Raw genomic sequence first — 24457 nt, forward strand, 5'->3', positions numbered from 1 at the left:
AAATGTGAAAGCAGACAGGTGACTGGTCACATATGGAGAAGCAGATTTGGAAGCCCTACTAGAGATACAGGTGATTTTTGAAGTCACATAATTAAAAATGTTGAGACAAAAGGGGACCTATATCATATATAGACATAGATCATGTCAAATGAGAAAATGAGAATGATATAAAAAATACAAACAGAGGCCGGGCGCGATGGCTCAAGCCTGTAATCCCAGCACTTTGGGAGGCCGAGACGGGCGGATCACGAGGTCAGGAGATCGAGACCATCCTGGCTAACACGGTGAAACCTCGTCTCTACTAAAAAAAAATACAAAAAACTAGCTGGGCGAGGTAGTGGGCACCTGTAGTCCCAGCTACTCAGGAAGCTGAGCCAGGAGAATGGCGTGAACCCGGGAGGTGGAGCTTGCAGTGAGCTGAGATCCAGCCACTGCACTCCAGCACGGGTGACAGAGCCAGACTCTTTCTCAAAAAAAAAAAAAAAAACAAAAAACATACAAACAGAATCAATGTATTAAAGAAGTATGCAGTAGTAGTCAGAAAATATAGCAGAAGAAAAATGAAAATGAAGGTTTTTTATTTATTTATTTATTTATTTATTTATTTTTTACTAGAAAGGCCATAATGAACTTAAAGGACTGATTTGGGTTTAATAGTAAGGATGGCTTGAGTTAGCAATGAATTAAGGAAAGACTAGTGTAAAAAGAAAGAAAAAGCACATTCAACGAATTTAAGATATTCACTCAGGAAAACTTGGAGAAAATAATATGAAAATTAAGGGGAAACCTGAGTGTGTTTAAAGGCAGAATTAAACAAATAAAGCTTACGTTTTATGCTTGAGAGAGTCAGACTAATAAACAGGCTGTTTCAGACCTAAGTTAGGCACTTAGGGGATGGGGAAAGGGAAACCTGATTTCTGTCACGAGAAAACAGAATGAAATTAATCTCAACCCACCTACATTTTTTGGTATCATCACTCCTACACTTAGTGATACATATTTTAAATGTCCCTAGAACTTGGTAAGTGAAAAAAAAAAAAATTAAATGAAAAATGATATTGAAAATATAAAACAGCAAAGTAAGTCAATAATCTATATTTGAATACAATTTTAAATAAAATTAAAACTAAAAGTAGAAAACTATAAAAAAGTAACTACTAGAGGCATCATATTCCAAGTGATGTGCAAAGTGATTAAATTTCTAAATAGGTTTTATTTTGATATAGCCACCATCATTTAATGACAGGATTTCTTGAACAATATCTATCAAAAAAAAGTTTCCTTCTGTAAAACATTGATAAAATTGATAACTGGGTACCTAACAGTTGGAAAATATGTATACACCATTCTCTAGCATGAAAAGCAACATAAAAAAAAATGGAGCATCAAAATAGTTCAAATTTATTTTATGCCAGATCCAACATGTAATTGGAACCTATTCCCAATCTATGGGTTTCTGAATTTCGTTTTCCTATTTATTGTATTTTTACGAGAAACTTGTTGTAATGAATCTGTACCACTTTATTTGACATTTACTAAAGCTGTACAAAAGCCATGCACAGTTTATTTACAGTATTGTACATTAAATGATAATGTTTGAAGATCACACAAAGATTTCACAAAACTATAATACAGAAAGACGTGTGAAAACATCAGGAGCTTTCAAAATTTTAGGTATGGAATTTTGCAAAGATTATTTTGGCTTACAAGTGTTAGGCAATCACTAACTTGAAGCAAGTAACAAAAACATGCAGATGATTACAGTGTCAACAAATGAAAAACTATAAATGTTCAGCTGAAAGCTAAAATATTGTGTAGCTGAAATACTACCATGTAACAATGGGAATTTATAAAACAGGAAAAAAGGTTATTTAAAAGTCTTCCATGAATAATAGACTTTCAGTAATTTTCTATAAAAAACATTCAGAAATTAAGTTTCTCAAATTATGTTTATCACCAAAATTATGTTTTCAGTAGTGACTGGAGCGATGACTTTTAAATAATTATTTATTGCACTATAGGGGAAGTATCAGCTTTTCCCTGTAGGGGATAGGCTGGAGAAGGAAGTCAAACAGTAAATTTAGATTCAAGTAAAAGATCCTAGTACAAATACATCATTAATACAGAGTGGAGAGTTACAAGAACTGCAGGTCCACATACTTTTAACTGTACTCTTAAAATAGAAGTGTAAACTTTAGGTTGGTTCAATTTAAGATCTCCTATTAGGAAATACCTCTTCACTGAGAGTGTAGGAAATATCAATAGATATTTCTTCTTTAAATCCATCTCTTCCAGTTTTTACTGTTGTGGCTGAAGTACATTTAAATATTCAGACTGCCCTAACTGATAAGTTGTGTTTCTTCCACAGTCGACATACTGATATCTCTCCTGGGATATCTGTTCAGAGTGGCCAAAGTATGTTGTTGTCACAGTAACTCTAAAAATAATGTTAGTGGGGAGAGACATTTAATAGTTATATTAGATTTTTTTCCATAATGAGACTACTTTTACATATAAAAATTATCTCCTAGAAGAGAATACTTGATTAATGATAACTTAATATTGTGCACACAGTCCTCTTAAGGAACATTTCCCCAACAGACAACAAAAATGGATAGCTGAGTGAACCCTGTCGATATAATTACACATAATAAATGTAATATTTTAAGACAATTATCTTGTTAAAAATATAAAAGTTCATTATATGCTTAAAAGTGACCATGGTTCTCTTATCATAGAAAAAAAGGTTAATCAAATGTCAGCTAATGGTCAAAACACCAAACCTGTAACCAACAATGTTTTATTGGCTTAGATAACACCCAATTTACAAACCAATAATATTACTACTACTTATTACTGTTAATGACTATTTATCAAGGGAGTAAGGAATTGGATGTGCGGCTCAATTCACCGTATCCTTTCCATTTTCCTGAACTCTTGTGACATCCAGATTCACTATTTAGCAGTCATGTAGTATTTCACTACTTCTGTGACCAACCATTTCCTGATTTTTAAAGTGGGTGATATTTACTCAACCTCACAGCACTCTTGTAAGGCTTAAAACCCAACTGAGGTGGCATTTATAAAGATGTTGTGTATATTATAAGCCAATGTTATAAATCTAGAATTTTGACAAGAAATATCTCTTTCAAAAAAGATTCGTACTTACTGCATCATGAGTACTATGTTATGCACTTTGATGGATATCAGAGTACAGAAATCACTGTTAAAAGAAATTAAAACGTGAACAAATACAAGTTATTACATTATAAATTATAAATTCTCCTTCCTATATTAAAGCTAACAGATGCTACCTAAGAATATATAATAAGCATTTATTGGTTGAGCATTTTCTATACTTCAAACAATGACTGATATATTCATGCCTTCTTACTAGAAAAACATGTATGTATTCACACCACTGCAGTTGCAGGGTTGTTTAAATGCAGGCTATAAATTACTTACATATTTTGCTCATCTTCTGAAATTTTGATAACTGGGTTGTTATTTACCCTAAAATTCTATATCTAAGCTTTCAAAAGATGATGAAAATTTATAATTATTTTAATATAGTAACTAAGTTTAACATAGTAACATAGTTAACATAGTAACTAAAAATAAAGTGACATGGTATATATGACCCTAATTCTGAAAAATAAAAAAACAAATTTTATGTGTATATATACATGAATATTATATATGTTGAAAAAGAACAGAGAGGACCAGAAACCAGAATACTGCATAATGTACTCTTTTTGACTGATTATGGAAATTAAAAAATATGTATATTCTTAATACCTTATTTTATACATTTCATTACTTGATAATAAAAAGTTATAAATCAGAACTTACTACATATAACTCATTTCCTCTGCTATAACGGTAGGTACTGTGTAATCAATCTGTAAGGCAAAAGGGAAAAAAATCAATAGAGAACAGGATCAAAACATCAAATATTTCAGATATACTTCATAACTTCAAAGAATTAGAAAATTTTCTCTCTTTACAAGCTTGATTCTCAAAGATTTCATCTTGTAAGTCTACAAGACACATTTCTTTTTCTTTTTTTTTTCTTTGAGACAGGATCTCACTGTGTCACCCAGTTTGGAGTACAGCAGTGCGATCACGGCTTGCAAGCCTCGACCTACTGGGTTCAAGTGATCCTCCCACATCAGCCTCCCCAGTAGGTGGGACGAGAGGTGCACAACACCACACTCAGCACATTTTTGTATTTTTTGTAGAGATGAGGTTTCACCATGTTGCCCAGGCTGGTCTTGAATTCCTGGGCTCAAGCAGTCCACCAAGCTCAGCTTCCCAAGGGTGCTAGTATCACAGGCATGAGCCACTGTACCCAGCGGAGACACATTTTTAAATCAAGTTTTTGAGGAAATCCCCCACCTCCTTCAAGTTATATGATATACAAAGCCGATATTCATTTCACTCTTACAAGGTATTTCATGATTGAGTCTTACTTGTTTCATATCAAGTGGACCAATTTTGGTTATGTTGTTTAAGCGTGCCTTTCCAATAACTGTTTTCGCAAATTGAACTTGGGCAGTGATGTTTTCAACTTCGACAGAATAATAGTTATTGTTCGTTATATTTAGTGTGTTCTACAAAAAAGGAGACAGAAAATGTACAAGTTAGCTAAAAATAAACATACAAATATGTATTTAAAATTAAAGAAAGTAACTTCAGCTGTGGCTATGTTTCATTAATTAAGAAAAAGAAAGTAATACCAAAATGTCAAAGAAAATTATACCAATTATTTGGTTTTATTCATGAGTACTAAGTATGTAATATGCCAAGAATAAACACATGATTCAACATTTAAAAAAACAGAAAATGTATAGTTTCAGAATATGGACAAATTAATGTCAGAAAATTTATTTGTGGCCTTAGCAAATGTTTAATAAAAATAATTTTAAGATTTAATCTACATTTTTACTAACTCAATATATATACATGTCTTCACAAACTTTATTAGTAAGCTGTTTGCTATTCTATTAAATATAAAGATGGTCATTTAAAATGTTCAATAGTACCTAAAATCATCTTTTTTGTTTAAAAGAAACTGCTATTTCAACTTATACATTAGTAGAGATTTACACCAGCTCATTATGAAGAAGAAACGGGCTAGATTCAAGTCTGGTTGGTTGGGGAGAAATGTGGTTACATCATTCACATGCTTAAGTAAGAACTAATAGCTGAGATCACCTTATACATTTCTAATTTACAATAATCGTCTTAAATTACTGTAGAAAACAGTCATTAAAAAATTTAAAAATGTTAAATAAAAAATAACAGATATATAAAAAATCTAAAACAGTCATACCAAAAGGTATCATAAACAAAATCAGTAGACACTAAATGATAAATAGAAGAAATATTTGTAAGCATCAGTTATAATCTAGAATATGGAAAGAGCCCTTACAAATTGAAAAGACAAAACTCTTAACAGAAAATGAAAAAAGAACAAAGAATATACATAAACAAATCAAAAAGGTACAAAGCTAAATGGCCAAAAATATTTCACAATGCTCAACTTCATTTACAGTTAAGAAAAAGGTAATTTAAGTAAAAATGGAATATTGCTTTAAATTCCTTGAACTAGTATAATTTATAGAAAGCAACAAATTCTATTCCTGGCACAGATATGGGAAAAGGGTATATTTTTATACTGCTAGCAAATATGTGAAGTATTACAGCCATTTCATCAGTAATTCAGTCATATACATTAAAATTAGAACTATGTACAGACTTTGATCTAGCAATCCTACTTCTGAGCACCTATTCCACAGAAATAAAAACATTAGGATGCCAATGACAGTGTTATTTGAAATGGGAAAAAAAATCCTGAAAATAAAATGAATTCTATTTATAAAACAATGAATAAATTATATTAAGTCCTTATATGGAAAATTATGGAGCCATCAAAAAGAACCAAGCCAGATAATCAGGAAAGATTTTTACAAGGTATTAACAAATGTGAAAACCAAGATGTACATAAGTACGTACTTAATAATATTTTTTTAAAATACTGATTTGTATAAAGCTGAATATGTGAGTATATATATACATGTTAACAGGAATATGGAGAAAGATATGAAAAGATGCAATATGGGATGAGTTGAAGGAGAGAAAATAGTTTTAGTAAAAAAGGATGAACGAATATGCTAGAGTCAGCAATTATATGATTACTTTATGGAGTCATTTACGTTGGTATAGTCACAAATGTAAAGAAATTTCAAAAAAGTTCTCAAACACAGTAAAAATAACCTTTATCTAAATATATACACGTTTTAGCTGGTTCTTAATGTTCATGTTAATTTCATTTCTAGACATGATAGGAAAGATATAGTTAATTTGAGGTCAATGGATCTCCTGATAAGACCAAGGATTGAAATTTAGAAGAATCTTGGAAGTCTTTGTATATGCAAAATTATGCTGGTACCTGTCTTTTTCTGTACTGTCCATAAGTTTCATTAGAATATTTAAAGGATCAATGACATAAAACAGGTTGAGAATACAAATGCTTATGAGAATTAAGACAAAGAAAAAATAAGACAATAAATAAAAATTTAGTAATAAAGGTTAGACATTTGTTGCTCAGAGTAGTGAGAATTCATTTAACTTAAAAGATGAAAAGAGGTCACTGTAATTATTAACAAAGACCCTAAACTACCTATCATCTTTAATTGGCAAATATACTTTCAGGAATTTATCCTAAAGAAATAACCTGAAATGGAAACAAAGTTTAAGCATATAGGTGTTTTCTGAATATTTGTAATAGCAAAATTAAACATCCATTAAGAAAATGGTTGAATTAATTACAATATGATCACGGAAACGACTACACAAGACCATTTGACACGGGAAAATGTACTGTGACCCAGTTGAAATGTGCATTTGTATATATGTGAATGAGTGTGTGTGTATCCTTTACACATGAGAATGATTACATTTGTAAATGTATATGCATTGTTCATAAATATATGTATGTGGTAATAGTTTGACCTAGGTAGAAGTAAAAATCTTTATACATTATAGTTTTCAAATGTGTTATAATGACAAATATTTTCGTAAGTAGAAAGACAAATGTTACTAATAAGTAGTACTACTAATATGTACTAATTTTAAGAAAGCAAAGCAGTTCCATTTTCAAAATACTGATAATGTACAGAAAATTCAGCATCTTATTGTCATCCAGTTAAACTTAATGTTCATCCAAATAATAATCTTATTTTTCATTTAATGTTCAGTCTGTCTCAGTTTAAGTGGCAGTATTCCAAAATGTGAGAATTTCTGCATAATTATTTAAAATAGAGTATGATATTCACATTTAAATATACTTTCTGGTACTTAAAAGAAAACATCACATGGCTTTTTATTAGTAGTACATATTTATGTTCTTTGACACTAAAAAAGGCTTTGGAGGTAGGCCAAAAAAAGTCTGGTCAATGTTTTAAACAGTGTACAAAAAAGAAAATATGTTCCTTGTTCCAAAGGGCTGAGAAAATACCCAACAATTCCCCAGTTGTGTAAAACAATTTACAATTAGCATTGTGTTATAAATGTTTTATTCACATATATATATTTTCCTATATTGTTTTTAAAGAAAAAGCCCTTAAACCGGCAACTTTTGACGGAAAGCAATAAGGATAAATGGATCCACGGGAGTTACTTTTTCTCTGCAATTAAGTAGTGATTCCACTTTAACATAACATTCCGTCTCACTCACTGTCCCAACAAACCTCCCTCTTTCCAACCACCACTACAGACATCTCTACCTCAACCTTAATCATACCACTCACCTCTGCAAGAAAAAACAACTATCACTCTTCCTGGCAGATCACTGTCACTCAGATATATTTCATGGCTGGCCAATATACATCATCCCTTTTCCTAATTCAACAGTTAGCAAACCATGCTCTTTTGAAACAAATGTTAACATGTAAAACAGGTAGAAAACCTCTCTGAGCTTTTTGTTTGTTTTGTTTTCATGAGTGGCAAGGCTACACAGTCCTTCCAAAAACAATGTTCTAAGAAACACACATTGTTTGCAAAAAAAACAAAGCTGAAGGCATCACTTCAAACTATACTACAAGGCTACAGTAATCAAAACAGCATGGTACTGGTATCAAAACAGAGATATACACTAATGGAACAGAACAGAGCCCTCAGAAATAATACCACACATCTACAACCATCTGATCTTTGACAAACCTGACAAAAACAATAAATGGGGAAAGGATTCCCTATTTAATAAATGGTGCTGGGAAAACTGGCTAGTCATATGTAGAAAGCTGAAACTGGATCCCTTCCTTATACCTTATACAAAAATTAATTCAAGATGGACTTAACTGTTAGACCTAAAACCATAAAAATCCTAGAAGAAAACCTAGACAACACCATTCAGGACATAGGCATGGGCAAGGTCTTCATGACTAAAACACCAAAAGCAATGGCAACAAAAGCCAAAATTGAAAAATGGGATCTAATTAAAGAGCTTCTCTACAGCAAAATAAACTACCATCAGAGTGAACAGGCAACCTACAGAATGGGAGAAAATGTTTGTAACCTATGTATCTGACAAAGGGCTAATATCCAGAATCTACAAAGAACTCAAATAAATTTACAAGAAAAAAATTTAAAAACCCCATCAAAAAGTGGGCAAAGGATATGAACAGACACTTCTCAAAAGAAGACATTTATGCAGCCAACAGACACATGAAAAAATGCTCATCATCACTGGCCATCAGAGAAATGCAAATCAAAACCACAATGAGATACCATCTCACACCAGTTAGAATGGCAGTCATTAAAAAGTTCGGGAAACAACAGATGCTGGAGAGGATGTGGAGAAATAGGAACACTTCTACACTGTTGGTGGGAGTGTAAACTAGTTCAACCACTATGGAAGACAGTGTGGCGATTCCTCAAGGATCTAGAACTAGAAATATCATTTGATCCAGTCATCCCATTACTGGGTATATACCCAAAGGATTATAAATCATGCTGCTATAAAGACACATGAACATGTATGTTTATTGCGGCACTATTCACAATAGCAAAGACTTGGAACCAACCGAAATGTCCATCAATGATAGACTGGATTAAGAAAATGTGGCACACATATACCATGGAATACCATGCAGCCATAAAAAAGGATGAGTTCATGTCCTTTGCAGGGACATGGATGAAGTTGGAAACCATCATTCTGAACAAACTATTGCAAGGACAGAAAACCAAATACAGTATGTTCTCACTCATAGGTGGGAATTGAACAGTGAGAACATCTGGACACAGGGTGGGGAACATCACACACCAGGGTCTGTGGTGGGGTAGGGGGATAGCATTAGGAGAAATATCTAATGTAAATGACAAGTTAATGGGTGCAGAACACCATCATGGCACCTGTATACATATATAACAAATCTGCACGTTGTGCATATGTACCCTAGAACTTAAAGTATAATTTAAAAAAACCACAGGGCATTTTCACATATGCTAATTTACAAAAGTGAAACCAGTCACTTGTATGTAATCTTTAAAGCTGATAAAGGAATGGTCTGTTAAAGGTGGCAAAAACTGCATTTCCCAAATACAATGAAATGAAAATGTTACATTTATAAAATCTATGAAATCAACTATGTCAACACTTTGCTAGAAGTTATTCAGAGTCAAATGTTGAAAAGTAAATTGTAATACCTTTTCTCTTTTTTTAGTTTATTTTACCCTCCTAAAGACATTTTCAAATGCTAAATGATTCTGCGTATACAGAATTGCCAGTATTTATTATTGCTATTTTTAGCAGAACCAGAAATGGTACTGAAGGTCAATGCAGCAAAGGCATACAGAAAGCACACTGACCAGTGTCACATTTAGCAAACACCTCTTCTCAATGGGGACAAAGGTGCTGCTTAATAGGATAAAAGAATGAAGTTAAACATTTTTCATATAAATTTATACTCACTGTGATATTTAAATAAATTGTACGCTTCTGAACATCATAACTGACATATGCTGATTTTACACCAATGTATTTCACGTCGATAGAGCGAGGGAAAAGGAAAAACACAGCCAATCCGGAAAGGAGCAGACAGACAAACACAGAAGCCATCACATACAGCTTTCTGAAAAGGAAAAGAGGGTATTTAAGTACATGTGCATCAAGAATTATATAATGTAACATTAGAGAAGATATGTTCAATTTCCCCTGTATATTAGCAGCAACATACATTAAATGTTACCAAATTTTCACATTTGAAAGTATTGGGTATAGTTGAGTCTGAGTACTAAGTGTTAAGATGTTCCCTTCAAAAGATGAAATCGGCAGCACGCTGTGGCTCATGCCTGTAATCCCAGCACTTTGAGAGGCTGAGGTGGGTAGATCACGAGGTCAGGAGTTGGAGACCAACATAGTGAAGCCCCGTCTCTACTAAAAACACAAAAATTAGCCAGGCGTGGTGATGTGTGCCTGATATCCCAGGTACTCAGGAGGCTGAGGCAGGAGAATAGCTTGAACCCGGGAGCCAGAGGTTGGAGTGAGCCGAGATCGTGCCACCGCACTCCTGCCTGGACAAGAGAGCGAGACTCCATCTCAAAAAAAAAAAAAAAAAAATGGAATCACATTTTTGAACACTGAAATTTTGGCCTTAAAAGCAATAGAATATTTACTTTAGTGACTGCCAGGGCAGTTTTCACATTAGAATCAAGTTGAGGCGCTTCATACAAATACACATTTCAAAACTCCCTCTGAATTCACTGAAGCGGAATTTTTACATGAGTTTTGCCATTGCATGATCCCCTAAAGTGACTGCTCATCAGAACCATCTTAAAAATAATGATGGGGAAGGGAGAGCATGAGGACAAATAGCTAATCATGCTGGGCTTAAAAACCTAGGGGATGGGTTGACAGGTACAACAAACCACCATGGCACACATTTACCTATCTAACAAACCTGCACATCCTCCATATTTAAAAAAAAAAAATGACATAACCACATGCCTAATAAATGATTCTTACTATAGTCTCTTTTTTGAGTATTCTCATCTCAAAGTACTTATGTACTCAGTTTTTAAAATATTTTTTACATTGATCAACTCTGCTTTGAAGGTGTTGTTACATTTCTTTTTTTAATCAAAAGATATATTACACAGGTATAAGACAAGGAAGAAACTAAGCCTTACATGCCTTTAACATTCTTCTAACTCTCCTGAAATGTATTTCTTCCTTTTCTTGCTCTTTCCAATATTTGTAGGTAAAAATTTCCTCTTTTCAAGGTTAACCTCAAACCCAGAGTTCCAAAGGACTATTTCCTGTTCTCTCTAATATACAAGCCCTCTACTGGATGCCTACAACATCCTTTTTTATTTGAGTCTTGCATGACAATTATTTCTTATTTTCCTTACATTCTACTTATACAAAAATTTTCCATTTTATTGTTTCTTCCACACTCTCTTCGCCACCAATTCCTTTCTAAATGCTCTGATGGATTTAATCTTTGTATGTATTACAACAACTATTAAAGTGCCTCCTGCAGATATTTTTTAAATATTTCTTAGTGTTTTAAGCCGCCCAAGTTAAGAACAGAGCAAACTGGTTTATTAAAAAACAAAATAATATAAGCAAACACAAATTTGCTAAATCACTGCTACGAAGCCCATACTGTTGTCTTGAGCAAACAAAGTAGTTCCCACTTACTCATTCTGGACTCTCTCAACCTGAGTAGGGTAGTGATCCCCACTAAATTACCTAATAGGAAATTTAAACACGTGTATAGTATCTACAATACACCAAAATATATAAAAAAGCATAAGAAGAATTTAACATCATAATAAAATCTGAACTTTGTTGGATTTTCTACACGTTAGGGTTTTATTTTTAATTACTTATAGGTGGGTGAATCCATCATAATCTATTTAGTCCTTAGGGCTTATGAGTCAGTCCTAGTTGTGAATAAATGAATCATGTTCTAAATTACTCTGTATTTCAAGGCTGTAGCCATAACAAACATTATTGAACCTGAGTAGGACAATACAACAACATTTTATGTAGTATTTCATTCCAAATTGAAAAATTGGCTAGTTTACTGACAAAATATGTGTCTCCATTACAAAATTAATTAGCAATGATTTTTCTTACGGCTCTAGCGATGGCACCCAAATCCTGGGAGTTACAAGGTGCTGATGAAGTTATGAAAGTTGTGTGGTATATCTGCAATCAAGTTAGAATTCCATTTTTGCCATTTCCTACCCAGGGTATTTAACGCAGTTGACTTCTCTTCCACTTTAAAATCCATGTTTGAGGATTAAATGACATAGCTAAAGTATACAGACAAAAGCAACTGATAATTTTCTAATCTCACCACAACTCACTTAATTTGTAAAGGAATAAGGACCCAGAGTTGTTCCTAAAATATTATAATTTTATTACAAATTGAGAAACAACTGTTCTTGGCCTTGTGTGAGCTCCGAGGACTATTCCCTCTGCTCCTATTGGGTAGTCTTTCCTCAGCCTCAAGTATGTTCCCCACACATATATGTTGACCAGGACACAGCTGCAGTCTTAAGAGCACCCTCTGCAGCTCTCTACCGTCTGGTACTCGGCCCTGCAAACTCTAGTCAGCTTGGTTTTCTGGACACCCAGTTCCACCTCCTCAACTGAGGAAGACCTCTGAGCTCTGCCTGGGTTGGTTCCTTCCTTGTGCTGCAGCTTGGAACCTTCCTCAGACAGTAAGCTGGTACAATCACAGGGCTTGCTGGTGCAATTATAGGGCGTATCTCCTTTGTTTTTGCTTTCTCAGGAATCACTGCCCTGTGCTGGCTGATGTTCAATGTTGGAAAATATTGTTTACTGTATTTGTCCATTTTTTTAGTGATTTCAGGTGGAAGTATTTCAGGCATTATTCTATTTGGGTCAAAAGTGGAAAATTCAATTTCTTTGATTTTGTATCTCTTTGCTCTTAACGCTAAAAATCTTGCTTCCTAAGGGATTTACATAATTTCTTATTTACATATAAAATTTCCAAATTACACCAAAGGTACTCCTAATAATACAACTATTAAGTACAGTTTAAAATTTATTGTGATTTTCTTTGCCATTTGGAACACAACTTACTAAACATCTACAATCATAGCACAATGTTTTCAAGTCACTTAAAATCTTTCAGTTTTGTTAGTGTCACCAATTTCATATACAGTTAGAATAATGTTTCCTTTTATCTCAATATTTGGCAGTTACTTTCACTTTTGATTTCATCTTTTATGTAAAAAAATATGTACAGAGACACACACACACACACACACACTCTTTACTTGCTTATCCACTCCCTCTTCCAAATTCCTTCCCAAACTCTGAGGGGAACCAATTCTATTAGATTTGGTTTATCATCCCATTGTTTTATTTGATTTGGTTTTATCCGATTTTCTACACTTTAGTGTTTTATTTTTAATTACTTATGGGCGGGTGAATCCATCATAATCTATTTAGTCCTTAGGGCTTATAAGTCAGTCTGTTTGTGTGTATATGTGTGTGAGTGTGAGTGTGTGGTGTTTTCAAAGAAAAACATATTCTCAATATCACACTGTAGTAAAATACTTCTTCCATTTTATCATTGTGTACATGTAATATCTCATTCCATCAGTCCTCTATTATGGGTATTTACATTGTTTCCAGTTGTTTGCTTCTGCAAACATTGGCACAATGAATAATTTGTGCAAATACAATTTACTATATTTGACAACTATCCTTAGAATAAATTTTTCAAAGTAGGATTCCTGAGCCAAAAAGTAAATGCAGATGTAATTTGGCAAATAACGCCACATTTTCATTCACTAGCAAGGAATGAATATACTTGTTTTCAGTCACTACTGCCAACAAAGTATGTTGTCAACATTTTGGATTTTTGCCAATGTGACAGAAATGGCATCTAAGTGTAGTTTTAATTTGCATTTCTATTACGAGCAAGATTGGACATCTTTTCAAATGTTTAAAGGTCATTTGCATTTCTTTTTTGTGAACTAGCTGTTCATAGCTTCTACTTTGCTTTGGAGTTTGGCCTTTTTCTTCTCAAATTCTGAAGCTCTTTTTAGAGTAAGGATATTGGCCCTCTGTCTGTGATATGATTTGTAAACATTACTACTCAGTTTGCTATTTGTATTTTGACTTCAGTTAAGGTTTTGTCTTCATTCTGTAAAAGTTTACTTATCAAATTTACCTTTTCTGCATTTAAAATCATAGTTTAAAAAGTTCTCCCACTTTTAGGTTTTGAAGGGATTCATCCTAATTTCCTTCATATTCATATCTGTTTATACGTTTTGTAGTAAAAGGTTAGACTATTTATAAAATCCTTGGTTCGTTTTATTTTCCTGATGACTAAATACATCACTCCACTGCTTATCTGTTTGAGGCACTGTAGTCAAGCAGCAGCATGTCAATCTGATTTTCTAACCTTTATAAATTAACTGATCCTTTTGCCTGGGTATTTAGGAGTTTTGCTGTTGTTTTCTTAACCTTAAAGTTCAAGAATTTCACTAACATGGGTTGATTTTTTTCAGGATTGTGATGTCTTTTCAATATGTAGGTCTCTGTGTTCTTGATTTAATGTTTTGCATTTGTTCAGTTCTATTCCTTTGGTTTTCTTCTTCAGATGCTCCAATTACACACATGTTCATGTTTATTTGACTTTTAGACATTTGTTCTCAAATCGTTTACATTAATTTGTTGTGTATGTCTTCATTCCTCCTGTTTATGTTCTATTTCCCTGACTGTACTTCCAATGTATTTGTACTTGTGTTCTTCCAGTTTTGTGGATGTGTTTTTCTTCTCTTTCCAGAGGTCTGTAAATTCTCTTTTCACATACTCTGATTGTTTAGTTATCTCATTTCTGAGCTTCTCAATTTCTGCCTTATGCTGTCCTGTTGTAGCTTCTATATATAGTATTAAGTTAAAGTGTTCATCTGCTCTTCTCACATGCCTTTATTAAAGTGTCAGTATTTTGCTCAGCTTACTTTCTTCAATTTCTTAAAAAGTATATTTGTATAATGCTTTGTTGCGATCCTTTCCAGTTGCTCATGTTTAAATGAAAAGAGCTTTTGTACTTTTAAGAAAAGGTTCCATTTTTGGTGATGGAATATGCCAGCGTCACTTTGCTAGCTTCACTGTTCAACGGATCCATCCTCTGTTGACATACAAAGTATTTGAAAACAGGGCCTCCATGTGTATTTATCTCCACAGTTTTGAGATGATTTCCCTAATATCTGAATCTGTTCTCTCCTTCATTCCTAACTCCTGTCCTGTAGACACTGTTTTCTACTCAACAACTTTTTTCTTGAGGATATGTATCTGTATCCTTTTGCAAGAATTTTTGTTTTGACATTTCCTAAGGTCGCTGAGGATTTAGGATGGTCCAGTTCCTTCTGATCTTCTCGAAGATGCTTAGTACATCTCTGTGGTATTTTTGTACTTTCTCCAAGCTACAGCATGCAAATCTTGTCATTTTTGCAGATTATTCTTGGAAATATTTGCTGGGTGTCCTCTTCTTCTGGGACAAAGTATTTGCTTTGTGTATCAGGGCTCATAGGATCCTTAGTAACTCTCCTTTTGCTTTCCTTCACAACCTCCACACAGCTGCTAAGCCAGTTGGGGTCCCTGTTGTCATCATGTTTAAATACCAATTTTTATTCCGGGGTTGTGGAGCACACCTTAACCAATTTTTAATGAAAATTTTATGTGAGTGTATGTGTTTCCTACTGCTATTCTAGATCTATTTCCATAGATTTGAGAAGATAAAGATACCATACTGCTTTCAAGACCTTACCCCAAACAGAAATTCCTTTTTTGTTTGTCTGTTTAAGGATACAAAGCATATGATGACATAATTTAACAACGTGACAGCATTTTTCCTTTTAATAGTTTTAACTAGAGTTGTTTATACATAATTTGAAAAAATACAAAAAACAAAAATAAAACATAAAACACTGCCATGTTCTTAGAATCACTTACGTTCTTCTTGGCCTTAATCTCTGATCACTATATGGAATCAATGCCACCAGTTGGTTTTCTTGCCCTAAACGTGAAAGAAGTAGGTTTAGAAATTACTATGATTAGTTAAAAATACAATGGCTCCCCATCACAATCTGGTTTGGAAAGACCAGAATATCATCTGGCACTCATCTCTTTCCTTTAGTAAATTGCTAAGTCTTCAGAAAGTACACAGCAGAAGTTCTAGAGAAGACAGTGTGTTTTTTCATACCTAGATGTCGAGCTTAAAAAAAAAAAAAAAAAAAAAAATTGTAACAAATGAGGGCTCCATTACTTTTTCTTCCACTGAAAAAAAATTTAAAAAGTCCCAGCTTTCAGAAGAGCTAAATTTACCAGGCCTTCCTTCTGCTTCACTGTTGTCCATTAAGACTCTGATTTGGTTGTCTGGATGATAAAAGAAGAAACATATTGCTATCTCCCTTTCCTGAAACCTCTATCACTGCAGAGCTTCTGACATTGTTCCCCTCAAAAACCACAACTGGCTTTTGAAGTAGAAGTCTCAAGCTTTAAGAGCCCCCTACATAATGAGTCTTCCAGGGCTCTTTCAGGTCTCACCCCAATTCACATTAAAGTCACTTCAAAATCCATTATTTCTTTCTTGAGTTGAGCTAAATCCGTAAGTTTAAAGGATAAATGGACCTTTAAATGCCAATTTTATAAGCTTATTAGAAGTTGGCCTATTATATTAACTATTAAGGTACCGGAGAGTCAAGTTATCTTTAAAAGCTTTCTAAAATGCTTCTGTTATTCCCTCCAACACTTCTATACTCTTCCTCTCGTCTGTGCTCCCCCATCGCACCCATATATAATTATACAAAATTATACAAATACATACAATATGGATATCTGCGTTTTTGTGTGTTTACATATCTCACCTTGTTTAGCGGTATTCATTTGGCTAAAACTACAACCCTGGTTAAAACCAGCCCTCTGGCTCCTGTGCATATATCAACACAGCTAAACATGGACACAGAAAAATACACAACTGGTTTCATTTTTGATCACTCATGTCAAGTAGCACTCAATGAAGTCAACAATCATACTACATTTCCCAAGTTCATACTCTCAAGCTGACTCTCCAAGACCACAATTTTATAACTTCAACTCTCTTCAAATCTTTAATATCTTCTTCGCTATCCTCATTCTTAGTTCATTATATGATAAACAGAAGATAATTTCTACAAGATTTACTATCAGATCTATCCACGTAGCTGCTTCTGTGTCCATACTTTACTTTCTCTTTTATTACCAAGAATAAACTACCCGTGTTTACAACTTACCTTTTATAGAAAAAAGAGCAGCTCTTTGCTCCTGTGCAGCAGATCTGCCCTTTCATCTGTTCAAGAACATTACTCCAATAATTCCTCTTATCTCCTGAATTACCAGTGTTTACTCTACAGATAATTCTCATCAGCATACAAGTGTCTATTATTCACTCCATCTTATATATATACATATATTAAAAAAAATCCCTCTCCTGACCTCACAGCTCCTTCTAAGGACCACCTCTCTTCTCTCTGCTATGGAGCCAAACTCCTCAGAAAATCTGTTTTCTTTCTATGTAACATCTTCTATGCACTCTTGAGCCCACCCTATACATGCTACACATGCCTTTACCAAAACTGCTCTTTTAAACTCTCCTGTGGCCTCCATGTCACCAAATCCAATGGTCAGAAAGTTCTCAGTCTTCACACTACCTAATCTATCAGTAGCATCCAACATTTGGTAACTCTTTTCTCCTTGGTACACTTTCTTCACTTATCTTCCATGATACCAGACACAGTGATTCCTCCTCTCTCGCTGTTCTTTCTCAGGGTCCTTTGTTAATTCTTTCACTGACCTTGATATGCCACAGTGTCTCAGGATTCAGTGCTAGGGTCTCATTTTGCTATCTGCACTGATTAGCTTGGTGCTGTCATCCAGCTGAGCTTTAAGTGTCATCTATACATTGATAACTTGAGGCTGGGCCCTCCAATTGAATTCCTGACCCTTATGATAACTAACTGCCTAATGAACATATCCATTTCCATGTCAAATAGGTATCTCCAAATTTACATGTGTAAACTTGAGCTCCTGAACTCTCCTGTGACATATACACTCAAATAATATTTTTTTCAATTTTAATAAATTGTTACTACATTCTTTCAGTTGCTCAAACAAACGACCTAAAAAAACAAAAAACTCTGCAGTCATCCTTGATTTCCTACTTTCCATAATCTGTATCCAGGTGGCCAAAAAAGTTTACTAGTCACACCTCAAAAATGTAACCAGACTGGTAAAACAGTACTCCCCTACCCCCTGAGTCTGGTGCATTAATCCCTTCAACTACAATAATTATTTTATTCTTAAACAGCTATTATCCCTGTGAAGATAAAACCATCATACTCAAAGGCCAATGCAAATGTAAACTTCAATTCCAACCCACAGCATTTTTAAGACTCTGGTATACTTTATACTTTCACTTTGTCCTTTTTCCCTCTGGGTGTCTCCAGGGTCACATATCAACTTTCACCAAGAAGATAATGAGAACAGCATAAGGTATCTTGATTATTTCTACTTATTGCCACTGTTCCTAAAGTAACTTACAAGCAGCACATAGGGGATTATTTCCTTCTGACGTCCCCTGTGATATATCACAAACAATTTTTTTTTTTTCAATTTGGCTTGTTTTCACATACCATCCCTCTTCATAGAGTTTCTTTTAGAAATAACTGATTACAGCACAGGCAGCTTATTCTTCTTCTTTAGATAATGAATTAAAAATATTAGGTTGGCCAGGAGTGGTGGCTCACAGCTGTAATTCTAACACTTTGAGAGGCCAAGGCTGGATGATGGCTTGAGCCCAAGAACTCAACATCATCCTGGGAAACATGGGGAAATTCTATCCTTATTATTAAAAATAATAAAATTTTTAAAATAACATGAAAGAATAAGCTTCCTTACACATTAATTCTGGCTGGGCATGGGGCTCAACTGCTATAATCCTAGCACTCTGGTAGGCCAATATGGGAGGATTGCTTGAGGACAGGAGTTCAAGACCAGCCTGGCCAACAATTGCGAGATCTCATCTCTTAAAAAAAAAAAAATTAGGTCAACAAATTACTTAAATTGCTTCTAACATCAGATATAGCAAAGTAGCAAATAACTATGATGTCATCTCTATAGATGCCAAATAGGACTAAAAGTTTTTGGTCACAAGACAGTGAATATCTGTTATAATAGTAGAAGGGAATGAAAAAATACTGGAGGTAGTGAGGTGGTTTTCTTCACTGCTTTAGGAACCTTAATTAATATTTTTTTATTTGTTTCTTTTGCATCTTTTTGCCTGAAGATAACTGATATGATGTTTCAACTTTAATTCTAACAGTCTTCTAAAACAGGTGGTTCCTGAGACCCATAGTTTTTATAGTATTTGAGCAAATTCCTGAAATCATTATTTAAAGGGAAAGCAATGCAATAACACATACCCCTAGGAATTCTTCCTGTTCCCTGACAAGTAGGGCAGGTGACACTATCTCTTCCTGTAAATTCCACATATGGAAACTGAGAGACATCTCCATTTCTTCCATCTTCATTATGGACTTCACTATTAACCAATCCATTTCTCATATTTTCAGATGTGACTCCATCATAAGCATCTTCTTTGCTTGAATGCAAAGGCAAATGAGAAAGAGACTTTCCCATGTCTAAAGAAAAATAAAAATCTTACAGTAAACTTCAGGGAAAAAAGTACATTCAAGAACTCTATGAGATATTTACACTAATTAATTTAGAACAGTAAAGGAAGAGTTAAACTCTGTAAAATATTTGAAGAGACTTATTCTGAGCCAAATATGAGTGACCAAGGCCTGAGGCACAGTCTCAACAGGTCCTGAGAAAATGTCCTCAAGGTAGTTGGGTTACAGCTTGATTTATACATTTTGGAGACAGAAATTACAGGCAGAGGCATAAATCAATACATGTAAGGTATACATTAATTTAGCCCAGAAAAGCAGGACAGTTTGAAGCAGGGGTAGAAGGTTGGGGGGTATCCAGGTCATAGGTGCAAAGGTGGATTTAAAGATTTTCTAATGGCAATTGGTTGAAACGGGTTAAACTCTACCTGAGGAGTTGAAGTCAGCAGAAAGAAATGCTTATAGTTAAGACAAGGGAGGAGGTTGTGGAAGCCAAGGTTCTTATTATGTAGATGATGCCTCCAGGTAGCAGGCTTCAGAGAGAACAGTTTGTAAATGTCTCTTATTACACCTTAAAATATTCCAGGCTCTTGGTTAAATCTCTGCTGGATTAAGGAAAAGATCTAGAAAGGAAAGGGGATTCTGTACAGAATGTGGATCTTCCCCACAAGAGACAGCTTTGCAAGGCCATTTCAAATAAATATATTTTGGGGTAAGATATTTTGATTTCTTTCAGGGCCTGCTATCTGTCAAGTGATTCTATATTAGAGTCAGGTTGGGATTTGATATCTTACTGCTACAAAGAGACTCTTTTGCTGGTTTTAAAATCTCTGTTTTCATCAATGCTGGTCAGTTGTGCCTGAATTCCAAAGAGAGGAAGGTATAATAAGGTATGTTCAATCCCCTCCGCCCACCTTTTCATCATGGCCAGAACCACATTTTTAGGTTTACTTTGGAATGCCCTTGACAGAGAAGCAGGGTCCACTCAGTCAGTTGGGGGGCTCAGAATTTTATTTTTGGTTTACAGAACAAACTTTAAGAGAATGTTCAAACTACCTTTTGGATTAGGATAATATCCAATCAAAATAATGTCTGAAACAAAGGAGTCATTTACTAGAGTCCAGAAGTGTTTTTTAAAGAAAATAATGTGAAATGATATCCTACCATGCTTATGATGAGAATGGGCTTTCAAACATTAACATTTGACAAAAGTCTACATCTGCAGGTTCTCTGAAAAGAAACATGCAGGTTTCATTTTCCTTAGAATAAAATAAAAATACATTCTACCTTTTAACCAGTCGGCACTAAAGGCAAAAATTGCTTTGGGTAGATGGTAGCTAGGTATTTGATGTATATGTCCAAGTAACTTCAAAACAGTACGTTTCAGCCTCTGAAAATTCGTGCACCTTTGTGATAAATACAATCACCACTCTTCCATCCTTAAATTTCTTGCTTTAAACATTTAAACACTTGCAACAACAATAAAAAGCCCCCAAATTCCAAAATCATGCAAGTTTTTTTCATTCAGCAGTTAACAGAGTTAAAATTATGAAGCCAGTGTTCCAAAATATTAAATATAATTTACAAAGCAGCAAAATTTAGAATACTAACTTCAAACTTTTAGGATGAGAGTATCAAAATAACATGGGAAAATTAAATACACATGTAAAAATCTAAGTAGAAATAATTAGGACTAGTGCCTACACAAAAATAACTTCTGCAAGTAGATAATGAAGTAACTTTATACTTAAGGTCATACCCTTTTAAAGCTGAAAAGAACTTAATAGTCATACAATACACCCTGCTGGCATTTTCCTGCTTATAACTTGAGAAAAAATAAAGTGAAAAAGTAAAACTTAGAAGTAACATAATTCTACTCCTTCTAAATTTGATATGTCTTTTATCGGTTCCTAAAAATAGATTACAGACATTAAGACAGATAGTATTTCTTTCAAAAATTCTCACTTATTTGATTAAACAGAACAGATACTCCAAATAAATCAATTCATCCTAGAGTATGAAGAAACTTTTACTTTTTAGAATTGGCATGCCTGATGGGAGGTTGCTTGGTGGGTACAATGTGTGTTGCTCCAGTGTTGGATGCACTGAGGGCCCTGACTTCACTAGGAGGTCGTATATCAATGTAGCAAATCGCACTTGTAGCAAATTGCCCATGAATATATACAAAATAAATACAAAGATAAAAAAATAAAACTCGCATGCCATCCACTTGTTGCTGTCAAACAGAATAAAAAAAATATACAAATGGTGTGCAAACGAAACTGTAAAATGCGATTTTCACTCTTTAAAAAAAAAACTATGTATTTATAAAAATAATTGCCCACATTAAAAATACAAATGATTTATGACTTCTAAAAAATCATTGTCTTAATTTGGCTCAATGACACAATACCCCGGTCAAATCAACACCTGCCAGCCACAGGTAGGTTAGGGAAGACTTAACATCACTGTCCCCACACAGTGACCTTGGGGTCTATGCGGAACACTAGATGAACTGGGATCACTGGGCCTTACCAGCAAGGTCTTAAGGGCACCCTTTCAGCCTTAGAGGCACCCTTTCTGGGATCTCAGTCAACACAGCCAGGGTGTAAGCTGCATCTTACTGGAGGGCGTTGAGAGAAAAGACACAGAAAGGAAAACTCAAGTGGCTCTCCGGTTGGGCCTGTTTTCTGTCCTAATCTAACAGCTGCCGTGATCGACTGTTTTAGGTAGGTGTTTGGACAAGTGCCAGATTTTGTCAAAAACTGGGAATCCCTTGCCTTCTCTACTAGATTTTCCTTAGAGAACTGACAAGTTTAACCACTTTTATTCTTGGAGACTCAATGGTTTAAAAAAGGGGTGCTAGACCCTCTTCGTCAACCTCTCGGTGCTCAATGTTACTATAGCGGTTCCTTCCTTTACTGAAAGCCAACATGGATATCAGACTCAATTTGGAGAGAAAAAATATATCACAGCACTCCAATTTAAATGGCTCCTGATCGTCTGTGCAGACACTGGTTTTAGTTCTAAAAGGGCTTGAGAACGAAGGAAACCAGCGCCTTTAAAAAGCTCCATAAGCAACACCTAGCACAAAGTCTACTCTGTAAAGCTGAAAAATAACATCCTGGCACCACGGCAAGAAAATTCATCAACAGCAAAAGCAAGAGGGCCACCTGGCGCTCAAGGGGTGAGGGCCTAGAGGCAACCCAGAGGCCGGGCTTGGGCCGAAGCCCGGTGTTCCCTGGCTGGGCCTCATAACAGGCGAAACAGCACCTCGATCTCGAGCCCTGAGCGCCGCCGTACCTGCGGCAGGCCCAGCACCCAGGCGGCCTCCCCTCCTTGTCAGGCCCGGCTGAAGCCGCAGTGCAGCCGCTCAGCCCCGCTCCGGAAGGGGACCTGGGGACTGCACGTCCGGGGTCGCTCACCGGCACGCGGGGCGCTGCGCAGTCCCGGGCTGCTTCGGCGCGGACAGGGCCGAGGACAGGGTCACGGAGTCCACAGTCCCGGGAGCCGGGGGGTGGAGCGACCGGCCTGGAGCGCGCGGCCGCCGCAGAGATGGGACGGGGGAGGGGTAGAACAACGACGGCATCAGCAGAGGCCAAGCGCCGCTGTAACCTGCGCCCGCGCCTGCGCAGAGTGCTCCCGGAGGAGGGGGGAGCCACTGGCGTGCGCCTGACGCATGCGCCCTTCTTCCTCCTGCTTGAGCCCTGAGGCACAGATCGTGTGAGATTGTGCGCTCTCCGGGTTTCATTACCTTGGTGTCCCCCAGACCTCAAAGTAAAGTGTGTCCACTCTAGCCACGAATTATCTAGGAATAGTCACTCTTCCTTTTTCCCATGCCAGACCATTTTCTTTTGCAAAGGGGAAACGTGCACCATCTGCCTCAGCTTTCGGCTGAGCAGCCTCTTTGCTCACGCAATGCGAGTTGTCACACTCTGGTCTCTAGGAATGGGATAAACTGGTCCCTACACACGCCGCTGACAGAAGCAAAGCTACTTCTATTTTAATTTACAAACTTGTCAACTAGAAGGAAACACCAAGCGGCAAGGCCGTATTTTTTGTTTTTGTTCGGTTTCGTTTTGCTTTGCCCACGCTGCTCCTCCCCACCCCTTAACTCTGGTGCTAGTTACAGGTGTATGAAATCCCGCTTCGGATCCCAGTACTTCAGCTCTTCGCTGTGGGTGGGGCTGCCCTCCCTCAATGTCTAGGTCATTTCACTTAGAAGATAAGAACAACGACAAAGAGTCGGTTTGAGGGATTAGTGAGATGCCGGTAATAATATTAAGGGGACTCTAGTCTCATTGCCTGGGGAGAGTTGAACGTTTAGTGAATGGTAGGCATTGTTATAGTCACAGGAGCAAGGAAGTGAGAGTCATATATTTCTCTCTTCTAACAGGATCAGTGTGTTCCGGCAATTGGGAAACGAAGCAATGTAAAAGTAGAAAATACAAGTCAGAGCAATATCCAATGTAATGTTTAAAAGGATTACTGTAGATCCATATGTGAGACAATGAGCTTTGTCATACAATGTTGTCGGAGATTTAAAACTCCTAAGTTTTCTGGCAGGCAGTCAATATGTATCAAGACTATTAAAATATTCACATCGTTTGGCCCAGCAATTCCACTCCTTCAGAAGTATCCTAAACCAAATGAGACCTCTAAAAAGATTTGAGTATGAGGTGTGTCCATTTACAACTCAATGTCCAACAAGGGACATTGATAAAATCATTATGTT

At 35.6% G+C, this 24457-nt stretch overlaps 1 protein-coding gene across 1 annotated transcript; it reads right to left on the reverse strand.

The window, feature by feature from the left end:
• Window positions 1–609: 609 nt before the first annotated feature.
• On the reverse strand, window positions 610–23370 carry TMEM106B (transmembrane protein 106B). Its single transcript, XM_011992527.1, has 8 exons — window positions 23148–23370; window positions 19516–19734; window positions 16010–16073; window positions 9977–10136; window positions 4473–4613; window positions 3853–3902; window positions 3170–3223; window positions 610–2437 (listed from the first exon to the last, which is right to left on the reverse strand). The coding sequence occupies exons 2-8, from the start codon at window positions 19730–19732 to the stop codon at window positions 2299–2301; spliced, it is 825 nt and encodes a 274-aa protein (XP_011847917.1). The 5' UTR covers window positions 19733–19734; window positions 23148–23370; the 3' UTR covers window positions 610–2298.
• Window positions 23371–24457: the final 1087 nt, after the last annotated feature.

Source organism: Mandrillus leucophaeus, unplaced genomic scaffold, assembly GCF_000951045.1.
Source record: "Mandrillus leucophaeus isolate KB7577 unplaced genomic scaffold, Mleu.le_1.0 Scaffold1106, whole genome shotgun sequence".
In the NCBI taxonomy this organism is placed as follows: Eukaryota; Metazoa; Chordata; class Mammalia; order Primates; family Cercopithecidae; genus Mandrillus; species Mandrillus leucophaeus.

What these genes read in the sequence shown, in the direction of transcription:
- TMEM106B (XM_011992527.1), bottom strand. Translation starts at nt 19,732, where the DNA reads ATGGGAAAGTCTCTTTCTCATTTGCCTTTGCATTCAAGCAAAGAAGAT. An exon ending in AACAGGAAGAATTCCTAGGG is followed by an intron (nt 16,074 to 19,515) that starts GTATGTGTTATT and finishes TTTCACGTTTAG; the next exon opens with GGCAAGAAAACCAACTGGTG. An exon ending in CAATTTATTTAAATATCACA is followed by an intron (nt 4,614 to 9,976) that starts GTGAGTATAAAT and finishes CCTTTTTTGTAG; the next exon opens with AACACACTAAATATAACGAA.